The sequence below is a fragment of the Rhinoraja longicauda genome, chromosome 9 (genome assembly GCF_053455715.1).
Source record: "Rhinoraja longicauda isolate Sanriku21f chromosome 9, sRhiLon1.1, whole genome shotgun sequence".
Classification (NCBI taxonomy): Eukaryota; Metazoa; Chordata; class Chondrichthyes; order Rajiformes; family Arhynchobatidae; genus Rhinoraja; species Rhinoraja longicauda.
The window spans coordinates 42,731,975-42,753,993 of NC_135961.1; the positions used below are offsets into that span (position 1 = coordinate 42,731,975).

Sequence of the window (22,019 nt, forward strand, 5' to 3'; positions counted from 1 at the left end):
CACTGAATTACTCCAGCACTTTGTGTCTACCTTCTGAATAAGAATTGAACTGTGTCAGGATAACTGAATACAAACAAATAACAAAATGATCCATTAAACAATGACACCAAATGCTGCAGTAACAGTAGTTGGGAAGCCTCATGGTCACAGATATCCACAATGTCTTGCTTTCCAAATTGGATTCCATTCTCCAGCAGTCTGAAACAGCATTTTGTTAATTTGTGTTGTCAACTATCTTATTAAAGTGATCCATTAATGTGGGGAAATGGAAAATATTTTTCAGGTACCCATTGAAGCTGGTAATTTGAACTCAAATAAATAAGATCTGGACTAGGTAAAATACCAAAGGTTTGATTAACTCCTTAGTTACTGGGTCAAAGAGGAGAAAGCATTCCAGAGATGAAAGAGATAACCCAACGTGAATCAAAGACTGATGGCCCAGATAGTATTCTAGGAATAGGTTATTGACCTGTCCACTGCTCAAGGGTGGCCACACACACCAAGACCAATCATCTAATTGCAATATCAAAACATTCCCATCAGCCCATGATAACCTCTCACTCACTTGTTTATCAACCATCGATCTGTGTTTGCCATAGAAATATTCAATGTTTCATTTCCATTGTCTTTTGAGAAAGAAAGTTCCAAAGACTCTCAACCCTCAGTGGAAAAGTTTTGCTTCATTTCTTCACCCCTTATATTAAACAGGGACTTCTTGTTCCACGGTCTCCCGCAAGGGAAAGCATTCTCTTTATATCAACCCCACAAGATATTTCTGTTTCAATCAAGTCACTCCACCATCTTCCAAGCTCCATCAGAACAAGCCTAGTCTGTCCAAACTTCTCCCATAAGATAATCCAATCATTCAATGTATCTTTTTATGCCTTCAATGTGTCTTCTATTGGTTACATTGAACACTCCTGGCACCATTCTCCAACACTTTGTCTGCTACATCGTTGACTGCCCCCTGCGTCCATGCAGAACTCAATGATTTCATCTATTTCACTAACTTCCATCCTGTCTTCACATTCACTGAGACCAAATTTGATACCTCCCTCCTCTTTCTTGATCTCTCTGCCTCGATCACAGGAGACAGACTATCGACTGACATTTACTAGAAGCCCAGAGTCAGAGTAACCTGGACTATATGTCCACCCACCTTGCCTCTTGTAAAATGTAGGAAGGAACTGCAGATGCTGGTTTAAACTGAAGATAGACACAAAGTGCTGGAGTAACTCAGCAGGACATGCAGCATCTCTGGAGAGAAGGAATGGGTGACGTTTCAGATCGAGACCCTTCTTCAGTTTGTGTCTCGACCCGAATGGAGTCGGGATGGGATGGAGAGAGAGTGAATGCAAGTACTTTGTAACCCCCAACAGCTAACAATTTCTTTATCATCATTACTTTTTTCCATATCTTTCATTCATTTGTTCTATATCTTTCTACTTCATCGTCTATATCTCTCATTGTCCTTTCCCCTGACTCTAGTCTGAAGAAGGGTCTCGATCCGAAGCGTCACCCATTTAATAATCTGTTCCAAGCCAAATTGCAAGATTGTAGCCTAAATTGTATTGTTAACCATGGTCACTTTTTGAAATGAAACTTAGGCAAGTAAGCCACATATTTTGATATGGCATCATGAGAGAATGAAAAGCTTCTCAATTATATCCGTGTTCCGTGCATAATTAGGTAATACTTCCAAATGTATTTAAACCAGAAGGAAAGACAAAAGAAGCCAGACTCCTGCATGTGATTGCTGTCAGATACTCAATAGGAATGCTTGTGTGTGAAATCATCCAGTGAAGCCAGAATTGGACTCTGCTGCGATTCACTCTCATGTTTCAAGCACGAAGCACCTTGAAGACAAGAAAGAACATAACAAGAAACGGGGATGGCAGCGGTATGGGGGTATGGCGAACAAGTTCATCTTTAAAAAATCAACAAGAAACAACAAAGCTAAATCCAAAAATCCAAACATCAAGGCTTCGGAATGCAAGGACACATGCACCCAATGCTTGAGTTACATTCTTCAGGCAAGATGACCTTGACAACAGCACATTGCACTGGCTACTGCGCCTGGAGGGCGTTACATAATTTCTGCTGCCTCAAACATAAGAAGAAGAAGTTCAGGCAAGATTTGACAGACAGAAACATGTAGGATTTACAGCACAAAAAATAGACTATTCACTCAATGAGATCATTTTGGTGTTTTCCCCTCATGTGAAAACCACTCATAAATCTAAACTGGCAATAAGAGTGTCAAACAAAACATGCAAGATAGGTATGTGTCCTTGGCAGACTTGCCCAATACTTACACTAAGAAACATCTTAATTCCATTATACGTGCCAAACAGTTCAGGTGAAAAATCTCGTGGTGGATAGCTCAGAAATAAAATTAGAATAGACTGCTCACCTGTAAAATAAAAGTAACAAAACAAATTAGCACACAGAAATAGCAGGATATTTCATCTTTCTTTAGAACCAATTGTCCATGTGTGGGCAGGGCAATATTTTGAGAGGAATAAGAAACAAAGAGAACAAACAGATTCATAATGAAGGAAGTTCTTGGTAACAATAGAGACAATAGACAATAGACAATAGGTGCAGGAGTAGGCCATTCAGCCCTTTGAGCCAGCACCGCCATTCAATGCGATCATGGCTGATCACTCTCAATCAGTACCCCGTTCCTGCCTTCTCCCCATACCCCCTCACTGCTATTCTTAAGAGCTCTATCCAGCTCTCTCTTGAAAGCATCCAACGAACTGGCCTCCACTGCCTTCTGAGGCAGAGAATTCCACACCTTCAACACTCTCTGACTGAAAAAGTTCTTCCTCATCTCCGTTCTAAATGGCCTACCCCTTATTCTTAAACTGTGGCCCCTTGTTCTGGACTCCCCCAACATTGGGAACATGTTTCCTGCCTCTAATGTGTCCAATCCCCTAATTATCCATTGGCTTTCTTCACTGCCTGCTGTACCTGCATGCTTCCTTTGAGTGACTGATGCACTAGGACACCCAGATCTCGTTGAACATCCCCTCTTCCTAACTTGACACCATTCAGATAATAATCTGCCTTTCTATTCTTACTTCCAAAGTGAATAACCTCACACTTATCTACATTAAACTGCATCTGCCATGTATCCGCCCACTCACACAACCTGTCCAAGTCACCCTGCATCCTTATTGCATCTTCCTCACAATTCACACTACCCCCCAGCTTAGTATCATCTGCAAATTTGCTAATGGTACTTTTAATCCCTTCATCTAAGTCATTAATGTATATCGTAAATAGCTGGGGTCCCAGCACCGAACCTTGCGGTACCCCACTGGTCACTGCCTGCCATTCCGAAAGGGACCCATTTATCCCCACTCTTTGCATTCTGTCTGTCAACCAATTTTCTATCCATGTCAGTACCCTACCTCCAATACCATGTGCTCTAATTTTGCCCACTAATCTCCTATGTGGGACCTTGTCGAAGGCTTTCTGAAAGTCGAGGTACACCACATCCACTGACTCTCCCCTGTCAATTTTCCTAGTTACATCCTCAAAAAATTCCAGTAGATTTGTCAAGCATGATTTCCCCTTCGTAAATCCATGCTGACTCGGAATGATCCTGTTACTGCTAGCCAAATGCTCAGCAATTTCGTCTTTTATAATTGACTCCAACATCTTCCCCACCACTGATGTCAGACTAACTGGTCTATAATTACCCGTTTTCTCTCTCCCTCCTTTCTTAAAAAGTGGGATAACATTTGCTATCCTCCAATCCACAGGAACTGATCCTGAATCTATAGAACATTGAAAAATGATCTCCAATGCTTCCACTATTTCTAGAGCCACCTCCTTAAGTACCCTGGGATGCAGACCATCAGGCCCTGGGGATTTATCAGCCTTCAGTCCCATCAGTCTACCCAAAACCATTTCCTGCCTAATGTGGATTTCCTTTAGTTCCTCTATCACCCTAGGTTCTCCGGCCCCTAGAACATTTGGGAGATTGTGTGTATCTTCCTCAGTGAAGACAGATCCAAAGTAACGGTTTAACTCGTCTGCCATTTCTTTGTTCCCCATAATAAATTCCCCTGCTTCTGTCTTCAAGGGACCCAAATTTGCCTTGACTATTTTTTTCCTCTTTACGTACCTAAAAAAACTTTTGCTATCCTCCTTTATATTATTGGCTAGTTTACCCTCGTACCTCACCTTTTCTCCCCGTATTGCCTTTTTAGTTAACTTTTGTTGTTCTTTAAAAGAGTCCCAATCCTCTGTCTTCCCACTCTTCTTTGCTATGTTATACTTCCTCTCCTTAATTTTTATGCTGCCCTTGACTTCCCTTGTCAGCCACAGGTGTCTCTTACTCCCCTTAGAGTCTTTCCGCCTCTTTGGGATAAATTGATCCTGCAACCTCTGCATTATTCCCAGGAATACCTGCCATTGCTGTTCTACCGTCTTCCCTGCTAGGGCCTCCTTCCAGTCAATTTTGGCCAGCTCCTACCTCATGCCTCTGTAATCCCCTTTGCTATACTGTAATACTGACACTTCCGATTTTCCCTTCTGCCTTTCCATTTGCAGAGTAAAACTTATCATGTTGTGATCACTGCCTCCTAATGGCTCTTTTACCTCTAGTCCCCTTATCAGATCAGGATCATTACACAACACTAAATCCAGAATTGCCTTCTCCCTGGTAGGCTCCAGTACAAGCTGTTCTAAGAATCCATCTCGAAGGCACTCTACAAACTCTCTTTCCTGGGGTCCATTTCCAACCTGATTTTCCCAGTCTACCTGCATGTTGAAATCTCCCATAACCACCGTAGCATTACATTTGTGACACGCCAATTTTATCTCCTGATTCAACTTGCACCCTATGTCGAGGCTACTGTTTGGGGGCCTATAGATAACTCCCATTAGGGTCTTTTTACCCTTACAATTCCTCATTTCTATCCATACTGATTCAACATCTCCTGATTCTATGTCACCCCTTGCAAGGAAATGAATATCATTCCTTACCAGCAGAGCAACCCTGCCCCCTCTGCCCACCTGTCTGTCTTTTCTATACGTTGTGTACCCCTGAATATTCAATTCCCAGCCCTGGTCCTCTTGTAGCCATGTCTCAGTGATCCCTACAACATCATACTTGCCCATGACTAACTGAGCCTCAAGCTCATCCACTTTATTTTTTAAATCCCTGCTCTCTGCACCAGCCCCTCAGCCATAAATTCATACCCTCTATCTCTCTGTTCCTGGCCTCACCAGCACGAGGTACCGGTAGCAGTCCAGAGATAACCACCTTCGACGTCGTACTTCTCAGTCTTTTTCCTAACTCTCTAAATTCCCGTTGTAGCACCTCCTTCCTCTTCCGCCCGACGTCATTCGTGCCCACGTGCACAACGACTTCAGGTTGATCGCCTTCCCTCACTAGGATTTTCTGAAGCCGGTCCGTGATGTGCTGAACCCTGGCACCAGGGAGGCAACAGACCATCCTCAAGTCCCTCCTGCTGCCACAGAATCTTCTGTCTGTCCCTCGGACGATGGAGTCACCGACCACTACGGCTCTTCCTGACTTCGGTCTCCCCTGTCGAGTATCCTTGCCAACAGGTCCGCCACTCGGACTGGAAACGTCTTCTGCCCCGACAGTTCCCAAGAGGGTATACCTATTTGCAATAGGCACAGCCACTGGGGTCTCCTGTAGTCCACGTCCACTCCCCCCTGAAACAGTCTCCCACCTTCGCTCGACCTGGACCCTTGGCGTGACAGCCTCACAATAGGTCCTGTCGAGGACACTCTCACATTCCCGGATGGCCCTGAGGTCATCCAACTGCCTCTCCAACTCCACCACACGTCCATTCAGGAGCTGCACCTGGACACAGTTCTTGCAGGTGTAGCTCCCAGAAGCAGGAAACACACTGCACCAACTTTTCCGCCATTACTTTGTGTCTATAAACAGTTCAGGCTTAAAACAATTGTACCCTCCTCGCCGAAGACTCGCAGCCGAAGAGTCGCACTTTTCTCACTGGGCACTTCCCTCACTGGGCTGCACCCTTTTGCAAGTCTTGCTTATATCACCAATTAAATTGCCTGATTGTCCAATTTACCAGACTTCTCACTTAAATGATCAACCAATCCACGTATTCTCTTCTAACTGACTTATTACACTGTAATTGCCACTCACTTACTTTCAGCCAACGGTGGTTCTCTTTCTATCTTCCCGACCTTTACAGACTGATTAACAGTGCCCTATTGGCGCTCTTTTTAAACTGCCATTCCTCCCACTATTAGCAGGAATGGTTCTTTTAAGAACAGGAATGCCGTAGTGGGAAACAAAGCAGCAACAATTACCTTCCTCATCAAATTGCATCATATGACAATAATTTTCCTTTTATTGGTGGTGTGACTCAAATTTCTTTGACATCATCAAACATGAGTGGACATTCCAGGCTTGGCCACATCTACTTCAGCACAGTGACACAGCAGCTAATGGCACTGCCTCACACATACAACAATTGGGGCTCGATCCGGACCTCCAGTGCTGTCTTTGTAGATCTTATCCCTTCACCCGACTACCACAATGGTTGACCATGCAAGTGTCCCATGCCCTGATGACGTGCTAGTAACCAATTAACCCTTGCTTTAATTAAGGTACAAAAGTCCCAAAGTGGAGTTTAATTTAGACATACAGTGTGGAAACAGGCCCTTCGATTCACCAAGTCCGTGCCGACCAGCAATCACTGTTCACTAGTTCTATCCTACACACAAGGGACCATTTATAGAAGCCAAATAACCTACAAACCTGCACTTCTTTGTGATGTGGGATGAAACCCGGCCACCCGGAGAAAACCCACATGTTCACAGGGAGAACATACAAACTCAGTACAGATAGCATCCATGGTCAGAATCAAACCCGGGTCTCGGGCACTGTAAGGCAGCAACTCTACTACTGCGCCACTGAGCCAACCCTGGGGAACAAGGAAAGTTGTTCCAAGGAGTAGCAGATGCAATTTAACTCAGACAAATGTAAGGTGTTTTACTTTGGTTACACAAACCAGACCAGGACTTATATAGTAAATGGCAGGGCTATAGAGAGTGTTGTAGAACAGAGAGACCTGCAAATGTGTGTGCAATTTGAGTTGCTCAGCTGTGGGAAGGATGTCATTAAGCTGGAAAGAGTTTAGAAAAAAAATCACAAAGATGTTACTGGGATTGGAGGGCTTGAGTTATGATGAGGCACTAAATATGCTGCGACCTTTTTCCCAAGAGCATAGGAGGCTAAAGGGTGACCTGTAAAACCGTATAAAATCATAAGGGCCATGGATAATATCAAACGTCAACAGGGGAAAGATATAAAAAGCACCCAAGGGGCCACTTTTTCACGTAGAAGTTGCTGCATACATGGAATGATCAGCTGGAGCAAATGGTAAAGGCGGGTACAATACAATGTTTAAAGACAATTAGACACAGGTCAGGAAAGGTTTAGAGTCACATGGGCTAAATGTAGGCAAATGCAACCAGGTCAGGTAGACAAGTTGGTCAGCATGGACAAATTGGGCTGAAGTGCCTGTTTCTGTGCTGTGTAACTCTATGCATTTGTCCTGCTAAGTCAGTCTGTTGTACACTACTCCTACACTGGAGAGAAATGATGGAAACGTGACTGATGGTATTGCTCTGATGGAACTGCATAGGATCAAATGGGCAGAATGGCCTCCCTCGAGTTCTTAATAGGTAAATAATGCCAATTTATGCTTAATCTACAATTCCCTCACAAACATGCTGAGCTACCTTGATATCTTTAACTTACCAACTTTACCACAAATCTTCCCAATGCAATCCAGGCACAATGGAAGTATTTTAAGATAAAATGAGAACAGAAGTCAACATTCATGTTTGGATTAACAAAAAATTAAGTCAGATAGGGAAACAAACTAATGAAAAGACACATTAGATAAACAAATAATAAAATCAGCTACGCTCTTAAGGATGAATAGTATTGTGCCAGCAGACACACATGAAATGAACCACAAAACCAGTCTGAGTGGATCTATACTCCAGGACACGAGATTGCTTCTCACAAAAAGAAATTGCAACTTACCAGCATTGCAAACATACATCAAGAAGACACAAAGGAAAATGAGATACAGCTTTGATCGATCTTTCCCCTCTCGTGCCTTCGAGAAGGTTTCCCATGTTCTCGAGGCGTACAATAACAAGGCTCTTTTTCGGATTCCATCCGTGCCTGCCAGAGGTGTTTCTTCAGACAAATGGGTGCATTCAGTAGGACGTTTTGACTCCTGCAGCCACAGCAGTATGTAGCAAATAGACAGTAATTGGCAGCCACAGTAAACACCAAAAACATGGGTAAAGGTATAATTCTGAAGCAGCCATCCACTCAATAGAAATCCAACAGTTCCCCCAATAAAAATCATTGCCTGCACGATGGCAAGACACTTGCTTCGATTCTCAGCAGTAGTAACATCAGCCACATAACTGAAGACACTGAGAGAAACAGCAGCATAGTTCCCAAAGATTCCAATAAAAAACACAGCAAAAATGCACCAGTAGACAGACATTTCTTGAATCTGCACCATCATTATCAAAATAGCCCCGCCAATTAATGCACCGATGCAGGGCAATATCATGCCAAGCTTCCGACCCCCTTGATCAGACCAAGCGCCAAGCAAGATTGATGTGGGTATGGACAAGCAGGTAAGGGCAACCGAGTAGAGTAGCTGAACATAGGAAGCTTTGCTTTGGATCACCAGTGACTCCTGTGGATGGTGTGGGAGGTCGCTGCACACATCCTCTTTGTTATATCGTTCTTCACAAATCTGGAAAACAAAAACACCTCAATTATTCAACACCATGATGGGGTTGTTAAACAAAACTTAACTTTAAGAAAGATGGAGAAAGTGCTGGAGTAACTCAGTGGGTCAGGCAGCATCTCTGGAGAAAAGGAATACGTGATGTTTCGGATTGAGACCCTTCTTCAGACTCTTCCTCTCTGTCTGAAGAAGGGTCTCAACCCAAAACGTCACCTATTCCTTTTCTCCAGAGTTGCTGCCTGACCTGTTGAGTTAATCTATCATTTTGTGTCTATCTTCAGTGTAAACCAGCATCTGCAGTTCCTTCATACACACTTAGTTTTATGAAACCGCAGAATGATACAATCACAGAATTGTTGTAGTATAAAGGCCATTCAGCCAATCTGGTTTATGGCAGCTAGTGGAGCAATCATATCAGTTCTATTTCCAGCTCTTTTCTCATCATTGATGGAGTGCGATAAAGGTTCACCAGACATCCCAGGGATGGTGGAACTGCTGTGTGGGGAGAGATTGAGCCAACTAGGCTTACATTCACTAGGGCACAACAAGAGGTGATCCAATAGAAACTTACAAAACTGACTGTTCTACGAAACTGACTGCGCTAGAGAAACTGAACGCGAGGAGGATGTTTCCCTTAGCTGAGTTGTCTAGAATAGAAGTCATGGTTTCAGGTCACAGGCCAAGAATTTAAGGATTGAGAGGAGGAAAAATCTCTTCACTCAGAGTGTTGCAAAGCTGTAGCATTTGCTACCACAAGGGGTTTATAGAGGCCAAGTCGCTGGATAAGAAAAGGACATACAGATTCCTAAAACAGAAGGAATTGAGGCAAATGGGACGAATGTAGGAATATAATATTCAGAAAGGTGATAACTCACGACACCTATTGAATGAATGGCAGAGCAGATCGGCATTGTGATGCTGACATCAGTTTAACTTTATAGTGAAATCTCTCATCACCAGAACCCTTTGTGTGAATCTTTTCTGCACCCTCTCTAGCACTTTCACACCCTCCAAAAGCAAGTGGGTAGAAATAAATTTAATTTGGAGATTTCCAGAATGGAAAATAATAAAAATTAAGAAAAATAAACGGGCTATATATCTGCATAATGTAATTTTTGCTGCAACAGCAATTATGAGACCTTTAAAAGCACTAAATCATCAGGTGCAAGAATAGAGCATTGCTCATTATTTTGTTTCAAAATTTTACATTTGTATTTGCTTTGCACAACAGGTTCTGTGAATAAAACAGTATTTCTGTACGAAGTGCTTTACGGATCTTTGATTTACTTTGCATTCATCCAAAGTCATACATCATAAGATGTATGTCATAAGAGCAAGAGTACAGCATTCAGCCCCACCATTCAACAAGCACATGATTAATCTTTTATCTCAGCCCCATTTTCCTGCACTCGCCTCATATCCCCTCCTTCCCTTGATATATATAGCAACTACAGCATGGAAACAGGCCTGTCCGGCCCTACCAGTCCACGCCGACCATTCTCCCTGACCTAGTCTCATCTACCTGCACTCAGACCATAACCCTCTAATCCCCTCTTATCCATATACCTATCCAATTTACTCTTAAATAATAAAATCGAGCCAGCCTCCACCACTTCCACCGGAAGCCCATTCCATACAGCCACAACCCTCTGAGTAAAGAAGTTCCCCCTCATGTTACCCCTAAACCTTTGTCCCTCAATTCTGAAGCTATGTCCCCTTGTTGGAATCTTCCCCACTCTCAAAGGGAAAAGCCTACCCACGTCAACTCTGTCCGTCCCTCTCAAAATTTTAAAAACCTCTATCAAGTCCCCCCTCAACCTTCTACGCTCCAAAGAATAAAGACCCAACCTGTTCAACCTCTCTCTGTAGCCTAAGTGCTGAAACCCAGGCAACATTCTAGTAAATCTCCTCTGTACCCTCTCCATTTTGTCGACATCCTTCCTATAATTTGGCGACCAGAACTGCACACCATACTCCAGATTCGGCCTCACCAATGCCCTGTACAATTTCAATATTACATCCCAACTTCTATACTCGATGCTCTGATTTATAAAGGCAAGCATACCAAACGCCTTCTTCACCACCCTATCCACATGAGATTCCACCTTCAGGGAACAATGCACAGTTATTCCCAGATCCCTCTGTTCCACTGCATTCCTCAATTCCCTACCATTTACCCTGTACGTCCTATTTTGATTTGTCCTACCAAAATGCAGCACCTCACACTTATCAGCATTAAACTCCATCTGCCATCTTTCAGCCCACCCTTCCAAAAGGCCCAAGTCTCTCTGTAGACTTTGAAAATCTACCTCACTATCAACTACTCCACCTATCTTAGTATCATCTGCATATTTACTAATCCAATTTGCCACACCATCATCCAGATCATTAATGTAAATGACAAACAACAGTGGACCCAACACAGATCCTTGGGGCACTCCACTAGACACTGGCCTCCAACCTGACATACAATTGTCAACCGTTACCCTCTGGTATCTCCCATTCAGCCATTGTTGAATCCATCTTGCAACCTCACTATTAATACCCAACGATTTAACCTTCTTAATCAACCTTCCATGTGGAACCTTGTCAAATGCCTTACTGAAGTCCATATAGACCAAGTTCATATCCCTGGTTCTGAATTGAGCGTGCATAGTCCTCTTGGATAGGGAGGTCCAAAGGTTCACTAGCCTCAGGGTGAAGGTATCTCTTCTCCAGAATGGTCAACCCAATATATTGATGGTGTGACCATTGTCCATAGACATCACAGCTCATAGACACATCACCTCCATGGCTTCCCCGTCAAATCCCAGATGAATTTTGCATATTTCAATGAGATCACCTGAACTCAAATAAGCATACGTGCTGTGTGCTTATTTCCTCTTCAAACAATAAATCTGGCATTTTAGTAATCAATGTGGTTAGCCTCCACAGCACTCAGGTAGAGTAACAGAGCTTACAAATATTTGTGTGCTCTCAACAGAAGGTGATGCCCACATGGAACAAGTTGCCAGAGGATGTGATTGAGGCAACTACAATTATGACATTAAAAAAAATAGACAGATACATGGATAGGGAAGATTTGAATGGATATGGGCCAGGCACATACAAGAACTAGCTCAGTTCATCAGCCTAGTCAGCATGGATGAGTTGGACTGAAGGGCCTATTTTCGTTCTGTAAAGATATACAATTCTATGACTCGATTACTATTTTCTTTTCTAATTGCTTGCAGTTCATGCCTGCTAACTTTCAAAGATTAATGCACAAGGACACCCAGTTCTCTCTGAACACCAACACCTTCTCATTTCTCATAATTCAAAAACAATATTCCATTTCCTTATTTGAGTCACCAACGTATCTCCATGTCACATTCCATCGCTCAAGTCCTCAATCCCTGAAACTTCCTTGCCTCCTCATCAGAGCTTAGCTTTGTGCCAGACTTGTATCACACAATTTCCATCCCAAATGAATAATAAGTGGATTGATAATAGTCGTGGTCCCAGCATCAATCCCCACAGCGGCACATTAGTCAGAGCTTCAGGACCTGAACAGATTCATCCCCCATTCCCATCCATTAAGCAAAACTCAACCCACACCACTATACTATTTCAATTCTAAACATTTTCTCATGATTGTTCGGAATTACTGCAGTTTGCCTGGCCCGTAACGATCTTTCAGATTATAAATAGTATCAATGGAAATGGGGCTGTGGGTACTTTCAGGAATTGCAAATTAATTTTCACATTCTACTTAACCTGAAACTTATAGATGATACTAAGCTGGGGGGTAGTGTGAATTGTGAGGAAGATGCAATAAGGCTGCAGGGTGACTTGGACAGGTTGTGTGAGTGGGCGGATACATGGCAGATGCAGTTTAATGTAGATAAGTGTGAGGTTATTCACTTTGGAAGTAAGAATAGAAAGGCAGATTATTATCTGAATGGTGTCAAGTTAGGAAGAGGGGATGTTCAACGAGATCTGGGTGTCCTAGTGCATCAGTCACTCAAAGGAAGCATGCAGGTACAGCAGGCAGTGAAGAAAGCCAATGGAATGTTGGCCTTCATAACAAGAGGAGTTGAGTATAGGAGCAAAGAGATCCTTCTACAGCTGTATAGGGCCCTGGTGAGACCGCACCTGGAGTACTGTGTGCAGTTTTGGTCTCCAAATTTGAGGAAGGATATTCTTGCTATTGAGGGCGTGCAGCATAGGTTCACTAGGTTAATTCCCGGAATGGCGGGACTGTCGTATGTTGAAAGGCTGGAGCAATTAGGCTTGTATACACTGGAATTTAGAAGGATGAGGGGGGATCTTATTGAAACATATAAGATAATTAGGGGATTGGACACATTAGAGGCAGGAAACATGTTCCCAATGTTGGGGGAGTCCAGAACAAGGGGCCACAGTTTAAGAATAAGGGGTAGGCCATTTAGAACGGAGATGAGGAAGAACTTTTTCAGTCAGAGAGTGGTGAAGGTGTGGAATTCTCTGCCTCAGAAGGCAGTGGAGGCCAGTTCATTGGATGCTTTCAAGAGAGAGCTGGATAGAGCTCTTAAGGATAGCGGAGTGAGGGGGTATGGGGAGAAGGCAGGAACGGGGTACTGATTGAGAGTGATCAGCCATGATCGCATTGAATGGCGGTGCTGGCTCGAAGGGCTGAATGGCCTACTCCTGCACCTATTGTTTATTGTCTATTGTCTATTGTCTTATACCTTTCACTCTTTTCTCACCTAAGTTCATATTTTAGCTCATCCTCGTGGACACAAGCTCCCCATACCAGCAGATTTCCATCCTTGCATTGAAACCAAAGAAAGATTTCAGTAATGGCCCAAATTAAACTTGTCTAGTATTTGATTTAAATTGCTGAGATATCTCATGCTTCCAGGAGACCTCATGCAAAGCGAATAAAGCATCACTAACCTTAATGAATAAATTCCTTCATATTTTCAACAAGTGAAAAATCTAACTGATGTATACATATTTTTTTCTTTTCGATAGGCACATGGAAGTGCAGAGAATAGGAATCAGCCAGTAACTTTATAATACAAAGAGCATCTGTTTTAAGGAATATCAGTCTCAAAGTAATCAAGCAGCCTTATATTACCCCCAGGTTTGTCTTTTTTTTGTGAATACTAATTAATTACTTAAAATATTTGAAAGGGAGACATCCATTAAAAGCAAACTAAACTTCTATAAATGACTGGGTAATTTGGGGAATTCATATTAAATCTGATCAGTTTTCATTTGAGCGCAGCAGTTTGCCCTGTGGATCTCCAAATATGACTGGATGTTGATTCCACCTAAATCAGTTTAAAGGCTGAAATACTGATTGTGCACGCATAAGTCACGGATGAGACATAGCAAGTGGCTGAATGACTCGAGCCACTAAATATCCTACTTAGACCTTGAGCTGGTATCAGAGCAAGGAAAAAGGCCATTTGGACAATCAAAGTCATACTGGTACTCTGCAAGAGCAATAAGCGAGTTCGGTATCTTTACCGCGCATGCAATATTCTGAAGGATGAAACACAGCTCTGTATACACGCAGCAGCTCAGCGGAGAGAACGTTTAGCACAAGTGACCTATGACCTGCGCATGCGCGGTCGAGATACCGAACTCGCTTATTCAGTTGGTCCCGTCCCTCCATCCTCTCCCCAAAGCCTTGATGATTTTTAATCCTCTTAGCTATTTATCCAGCTCCCTTTCAGATATTATAATTGAATCTGTCTTCTCTGCTACTTCTGGCTGTGTATTCCAGGTCCTAACCACTCACACAAATTCATTGCCACAGATGGCTGGGGAGGCCGTCATTGGGTATTTTTAAAGCAGAGATTGGCAGGTTCTTGATTATTAAGGATGTCAAAGGTTACGGTGAGAAGGAGGGTGTATGGGGTTGAGAGGGAAACATGGATCAACCATGATTGAATGGCGTAGTAGCCTCGATGAGCCAAATGGACTATTTCTGCTCCTATGATTTATGAACTTATGAATTTATGAATGGTTATTATAAAGGAACTGCAGTGGATGAAATATGAACTTTCAAATAATAATAATAATAATAATAATACATTTTATTTATATAGCGCTTTTCATATACTCAAAGACGCTTTACAGAGATTTTGAGAACATAGGGGAAATGAATAAATAGATAAATAAGTAAATAAATAAATGAACAGAGAAAGGAGACAGAAGGTGAGGTGACCTTCAGTGGTTGAAGGCAGTACTGAACAGGTGAGACTTCAGCGATGTTTTGAATGTGGTGAGTGTGGGGGAGTCTCTAACGGTTTGGGGTAGTGAGTTCCATAGGGTGGGAGCAGCGATGGAGAAAGCCCTGTCCCCCCAGGATCTGAGTTTAGTCCGGATGTGGGGGGATAGGAGATTGGCAGCGGCAGAGCGGAGGGTGCAGGTGGGAGTGTGCCTGTGGAGGAGGTCGGTCAGGTAGGATGGGGCCAGGTTATGGAGGGCTTTGTAGGTTATGAGGAGGATTTTGTACTGGATTCTCTGGGGGATGGGGAGCCAGTGGAGTTTATAAAGGACGGGGGTGATATGGTCACGGATCGAGGTGTGTGTGAGTAGACGGGCAGCGGAGTTTTGAATGTATTGAAGTTTATTGATGATTTTTGAGGGTGCGCCATAGAGGAGGCTGTTGCAGTAGTCCAGACGGGAGGTGATGAAGGCGTGGATGAGGGTTTCTGCAGCTGTGGAGGAGAGGGATGGACGGAGACGGGCAATGTTTTTGAGGTGGAAGAAGGCTGTCTTTGTGATGTGTTTGATGTGTTTGTCGAAGGAGAGGGTTTGATCAAGGATGATTCCAAGATTCCGGATGTGAGGTGAGGTGGATACTGGGAGACCATCAATGTTGAGGATGAAGTTTTGGGTGGATTTGGTGAGCATTTTTGGACCAATGATGATGATTTCAGATTTGTTGCAATTGAGTTTGAGGAAGTTTGATTGAAGCCAAGATTTTATTTCAGTAATGCAGTTTGTCAGTGTAGAGTGTGTGGTGGAGGAGATTGACTTGGTGGAGATGAGGAGCTGGATATCATCGGCGAAGCAGTGGAAGTTGAGACCATGACGGTGGATTAATTGACCAAGGGGGAACAGGTAGAGGATGAAGAGGAGGGGGCCAAGGACTGAGCCTTGGGGGACACCTTGGGGGAGGGGAGCGGTGGGGGATTTACAGTTGTTAATGGAGATGAACTGGTGTCTGTCAGAGAGGTAAGATTTGAACCAGGATAGGGCTGTGCCGGTGATGTTAAGGGAGGTTTCAAGTCGGGTGAGGAGAATGGAGTGATTTATGGTGTCAAAGGCGGCGCTGAGGTCAAGTAGGATGAGGATGTTGAGGTTGCCAGCGTCGGAGGAGAGGAGAATGTCGTTTGTGATTTTGAGGAGCGCAGTTTCAGTACAGTGGTTTGAGCGGAATCCGTAGTCTTCAAAAATAGTCTTCAATAAAGCACAACGTAGAGGACGGTTTGTGCTAATGTGAGCAAGTATAAATCAAAGGATGATGCCACAGGAGAGGGTTGGAGTCCATAGGGTAAGGTGGCTAAGTAATTGCCTTAAATACTTGTACACTTGTCCAATTGGGTTGCCGTAGTGGCCACCGATTTGCTCAGAAATATCCCCTTCTCTGCTGCTGAAAAGTAACATGTTTTCATTCTTTCCTGTTCTAATGAAAGGTTCCAGACTAAAATGGTAACTGTCTCACTTTCCATGGATGATGCCTGACCTTCTGTGTGTTTCCATTCATTATATTTGCCTTCATGTTGAGTGTGTGGTTGGGTTCCGGAGGGTGGCACTCATAACTAAAAGTCCGAATGTCATGTCTTCAGGTTTCTCTTGCATCTGAGGTTGATCTAAGCACAAAGGCAAGTCATGTCACTATACTGTGGTGTTGAAGGGGTACTGAGGGGAGTGTTGCGCTGTTAAAGGGGCCATCTTTTGGTTGAGACTTTAAAACAAAGAATAAAAGATCCCCTGGATTTGAGTTGAAAAAATCTGGTGTCCTGGTCAACATTTCACCCTATGTTTCTGATCACTATTACTGAAAGTCTACCATGTGCAAATTGGCCTCTTTCTTTCCTATATTAAAAACAATAACTGCGTTTCGGGAAATTGAACAAACGCAGGATATAAACAGTGAATGGAGGAGTGTTGTGCAATAGGGAGACCGAGGGCTACAAGTACATAGTACCCTTAAAATGACAGCACGGATAAACTGGGTGGTGAAGATATTGTAATGGCATGCTACCTTCAATGGTCAGGGCATTGGGTACAAGAGTTGGATGGGTGGGAATAGCCTGGAGAGGGTGCAGAAAAAGATTCGCAAAGATCACTGGAAGACTTGAGTTATAAGAAGATACTGGAGCAAAGGAGGCTGAGGGATGACATAAGATTTATAAGGGAGATACTTAGGGTAGATAATCACGGTTTGTATTTACACAGTAGGGGAGTCTAAAACTGGAGGGCATAAGTTTAAGATGAGAGAGGACCTCATCCTAAACTTATGTCCTCTAGTTCTTGATTCCCCAATCCTGTGAAAAGACTATCTATATTCACCATACCTGTGTCCCTCATGATTTGAAACACTGTTACAAGATCGCCCTTCATTCTCCTGTGCTCCGAGGAATAAATTCCCAAATGCCAAACTCCACCTATGTCCTCTCCCTATAACTCGGTTCCTCAAAGTCATGCCAACAATCACCTAATCTTCTCTGCACCCTTCACAGATTAATTTCATCTTTCTGATAGCAGGGTGACCTCAACTAAACACAAAACTCCAAGTGCAGCATCACCAACATCTTGTACAACAGTGACATAATATCGCAATGAATATACTCAGTGCCTTTCACTGATGAAGGCCAGTGTGCCAGTAATCACCTTCACCACCCTATCCACCTGTGGTAGCACGTTCAAGTGATCAGGCACTTGGACTCCTTGGTGTCTCTATTCTAACCCACTCCCCAGGGCCCTACCATTCACCATGAAAGTCCTACCCTGGTTTGTTTTCCCAAAATGCTGTACCTCGTATTTTTCTGAATTAAACACCATTTGCCATTCCTTGGTTCACCTACCCAGGTAATCAAATTCCCACTGTAATTCTTGACAATCTTCATCACTGTGTACAATACCACCTATTTTAAGTAGTGTAAGAAAAATAACTGCAGATGCTGGTACAAATCGAAGGTATTTATTTCACAAAATGCTGGAATAACTCAGCAGGTCAGGCAGCATCTCAGGAGAGAAGGAATGGGTGACGTTTCAGGTCGAGACCCTTCTTCAGACTGATGTCAGGTGGGCGGGACAAAGGAAGGATATAGGTGGAGACAGGAAGATAGAGGGAGAACTGGGAAGGGGGAGGGGAAGAGAGGGACAGAGGAACTATCTAAAGTTGAAGTCAATGATCATACCGCTGGGCTGCAAGCTGCCCAAGCGAAATATGAGGTGCTGTTCCTCCAATTTCCATTTTACCGCTGGGCTGCAAGCTGCCTATTTTAATGTCATTTACAAATTTACTAACCCTGCCTTGTACGTCATCATCCAAATTGTTGATATTGATGACGAACAACAAAGCACCCAGTACCAACCTCTGAGGCACACCACTAGTCAAGCAAGGTATTACACAAGCTAGATTATGAGCTTGTAAACCGAGCAGTCTCCACACCTTTGGACCCAATTCTAGAGATAAAAGCATAACCTTAACGCATTATAGAAAGCTCATGGCTGCCAATAAAACAATAAATGGAGCAAATAGAAACAGCTATGGAACATGAAAAAAAAAGGATATCTTTTAGTAGTTGTCCTTGGAAATAGAAATATATTCAATACAAAACAGCAATTAATGAAGGAATTTTTGTTCAAAGAGTCATAGAGTTACATAGCGAGTTAATCGGCTCTTCGGCCCAACAAGCCTGTGCAACCTAGCTGCCTCATCTAAGCCAGTCCAATTTGCCCGCATTTGGCCTCTACTCTAAACCTTTCCTACCCATGTATCTGTCCTTGTCTCTTTTAAATGCTGTATAGGAGCCATTTATGTTTAGACTAGCTCCTGTTAGCATATTATGTTATTTTGTCTAGATATATCTTGTCGTATTATTTTGGACACTTGGGGGTGGTCGTTAGATGAACAGGGTGGTGTATGTATGGACATAGGGACTGGGAGTGGCCAGATACAAGGATGGAGAGTATACAGTTCTTGTCAGACCTGTGAGCAGACAGGAGAACAAACCTGGAAAAGACCTGGAGACCTGGGACCAGACCAGGGTCAGAGCAACCAGCTACGACTTGTATGCAAAATAAGTACAGCCTGGTATGTTCATCTCCTTGTTTGTACAACTACTTCAATAAACAACTAATTAAACTGGAAAAACGACTGGAAGATCTGTTCTGTTGGGGTTTACGTATGATCACTCTGACTCCTTGAGTAGTAATGGCAATTAGAAAAGAGTTTACTGGGAAAGTCTGGAAGTTGCCGCTACATTTTAAGTAAGAACTGGCTGTATGAGTGAGACTGGAGCTTGCGAATCAACTGGACGGACCAAGGATTATTTTATTTCACAAGCCTGACACTGATTCCCACACACTGGACAAGGTTGCCACCTGCGCTAATCTGACTAACGGAGATTGGAAACTTCGAAAGCCAACGTGCAGGGAAAGTGAGTATGTACAGCATTAAGCTTTATTGGAGAAACTATATGTGATAAGCTGTATTGGAAACCGGTTGCTGTTATAGAGAATTGAGGACAAAGAAGTGACCTTGAGAATCGCACAATATCCGTTGTTTTGAATACGTGCTGCTACAACTTTACGTCAAAACGTCTTAAAGGGATAGCAACGTACAAGTATGTCTGTGGTTAGATCTGATGTTCAGTCACAAGCTGGCGATATCAGAAAGGATTCAGTAAAGGAAAAAAGTTTTTCTTCATCATGTGCAGCTTCAATGTTCTCTGCTCGCATGAAAGCTCAGGCATATAAGGCTGCTCTCATAGAACGGGTTCCCGCCCTGAAAGGCAAGCATGAGATTAAGGCACAAGAAGAACAATTGGAGGAAGAACAGAAGAGAAGACAATTGGAAATAGAGGAAGAACAAAAGAGACAAAAAGACCAGCTGAGAAGAAAGAAAGAACAGCTGGAACTAGATGCTGAACTGGCAGCAGCCAATGCAAGAATCAATGTACTTGAGCCCATGAGGTCAAGAAGCAGCTCTAGAGTACAGGCATCTGATGGGATGAACTCTTATTTGAGAAAAAGAACTCCTCAAAAGCGAGGATATCGAGCTAGATTTTCTGACCTGGTAGACTTCATTGAGAAACAAGTGAAGATACTATCAGATCCACTTTTTGGAAGCGTCCAGGATACTAAGCCAGTTGCAACGGTCAAAATCTCTACTTTTTCTAAGGCAAAAGAAAGGCAACAACTAAGAGGAAACAGTTTTGCAACAACTGTAATACCTGTAGAAGCACAGGTGCAAGAAAATCTGACAACAAATGGAATGAAAAGAAATGTATCTACCACCAAGCCACCTGGTTCTTGTTTGTTCTGTAATAAATGTGGTCACACATTGGGGCGGTGTCCACAGATCAAGAAGAAGGGGCACAAAGAAAAGATAGACTTAAAGGAGAAGGGAGGCTGTTTTGGATGTTTGAAAATAGGTCACACGAGCAAAGACTGCAAGAGTCGTTTGGCTTCTGATGTGTGCAACCAAAATCATCCTGAAATACTTCACATTGAACAAAAGGAGAAAGAAAAGAAACCAGAATGAAAAACCAAATGCGAGTGATGCTGTTCTCTCACCTCAAACGTGTGGGCATATTGGGGCCGGTGATGAAACCTGCATCTTCTCCATTGTACCAGTACAAGTAGAGAGCCACAAGGGGAGAACAGTGTTGCAAACATACGCATTTTTGGATCATGGAAGTTCATCTACCTTTTGCACAGAAAGCTTGATGAGAAGGCTGAACATTACAGGACAAAAGACCAAGATTCTCTTGCGTACCATGAATCAAGTGAAGCCTGTGATCAGTCGTCATATCTCATGTTTGGAAATATCTAGTCTGGACAAAGACTAGATATTCAATTATCTGATGTGTTCACACATAAGACCATGCCTGTTACTCAGCTAAACATTCCCAGACAAGAAGACCTGATACAATGGCCTGACTTGCAAAATGGCGGCGCTGCCCTAGCAGCTGCGGCTTACCTGCGGTCCATTTGTCTTTGTGTTTTGTTGTTTTTTTGTGTCTTAATTGTAGATGTGATGTGGTGTTTTTGTGTTTGTGTACTATGTGTGTATGTGGGGGGGAGGAGGGGGGAACTGTAAAATTGTAAATATGTGTCCCTTCCGAACGGAGACCCGACCTTTGTGTTCTGGGTCGGGTCTCCGTTCCTGCTGCGGCCTACCATCGGCCAAACTCCTGGAGCTGGCGGCCTCCAGGGCTCTGGTTCGCAGAGGCCGCGGATCGGACTTACCATCAGCGGAGCCGGCCGTCTTCGGAGGCTGCGGGAGCGGCTGCGACTCGCCTTAGGCTCGGGCCGCGTGGATGCCGACATTGGGTGCTCCGGCAGCGGCAGCGTGTTCGCCCGCCCCGGATCGCGGGGCTTGGGTCGCGGACATTTCACCGTCCGGCACGGCCTAAAATAGGCTGCGGGATTTTTCTCTGCTGCGCGGGGGCTTCAATGTCGGGAGCCACGACCAGCCCGACGTGCTGCAACAGCGGCAGCGACAGCGTGTTCGCCCGCCCCGGATCGCGGGGCTTGGGTCGGCACGGCCTGCAACCACAACAACCTGACCGCGGGAGAGGATGGCAGGGGAAGGGAAAAGACATTGTGGCCTTCCATCACGGTGAGGAGAGGACTGGAGGAGACTCACTGTGATGGATGTTTTCTTGATGGATGTTTCTTCTTTTGTGTGTTTTGGGGGTTGTGTAATTTTAATGCCTATTTCGATGCTTTTGTTGTTGGACTGTGGGTGACTGAATTTCGTCCAATTTGGATGACAATAAAGCTATCTTGAATCTTGAATCTTGAATCTTGAAGGATATCAAGATTCCTGAAATAGACTCTGGCATTGACCTACTCATTGGGACAAATGCTACAAAGGTATTGGAACCTTGGGAGCTGGTCAACAGCCAAGGGGATGGACCATATGCTGTGAGAACCCTATTGGGGTGGGTCATCTATGGTCCCGTGAGAAGAGACCACGACAGCAGGGATGTA

The 22,019-nt window shown here is 43.7% G+C and overlaps 1 protein-coding gene across 1 annotated transcript in view; it reads right to left on the reverse strand.

The window, feature by feature from the left end:
* The window catches only part of LOC144596976 (lysosomal proton-coupled steroid conjugate and bile acid symporter SLC46A3), a 96,248-nt gene that overhangs the window by 68,433 nt on the left and 5,796 nt on the right, over positions 1–22,019 (reverse strand). The window contains exons 2-3 of the mRNA XM_078405874.1: positions 8,078–8,813; positions 2,316–2,413 (exon numbers count right to left, since the gene is read on the reverse strand). Coding sequence (XP_078262000.1) covers positions 2,316–2,413; positions 8,078–8,813 — 834 coding nt within the window. The remainder of the gene's footprint in view (positions 1–2,315; positions 2,414–8,077; positions 8,814–22,019) is intronic.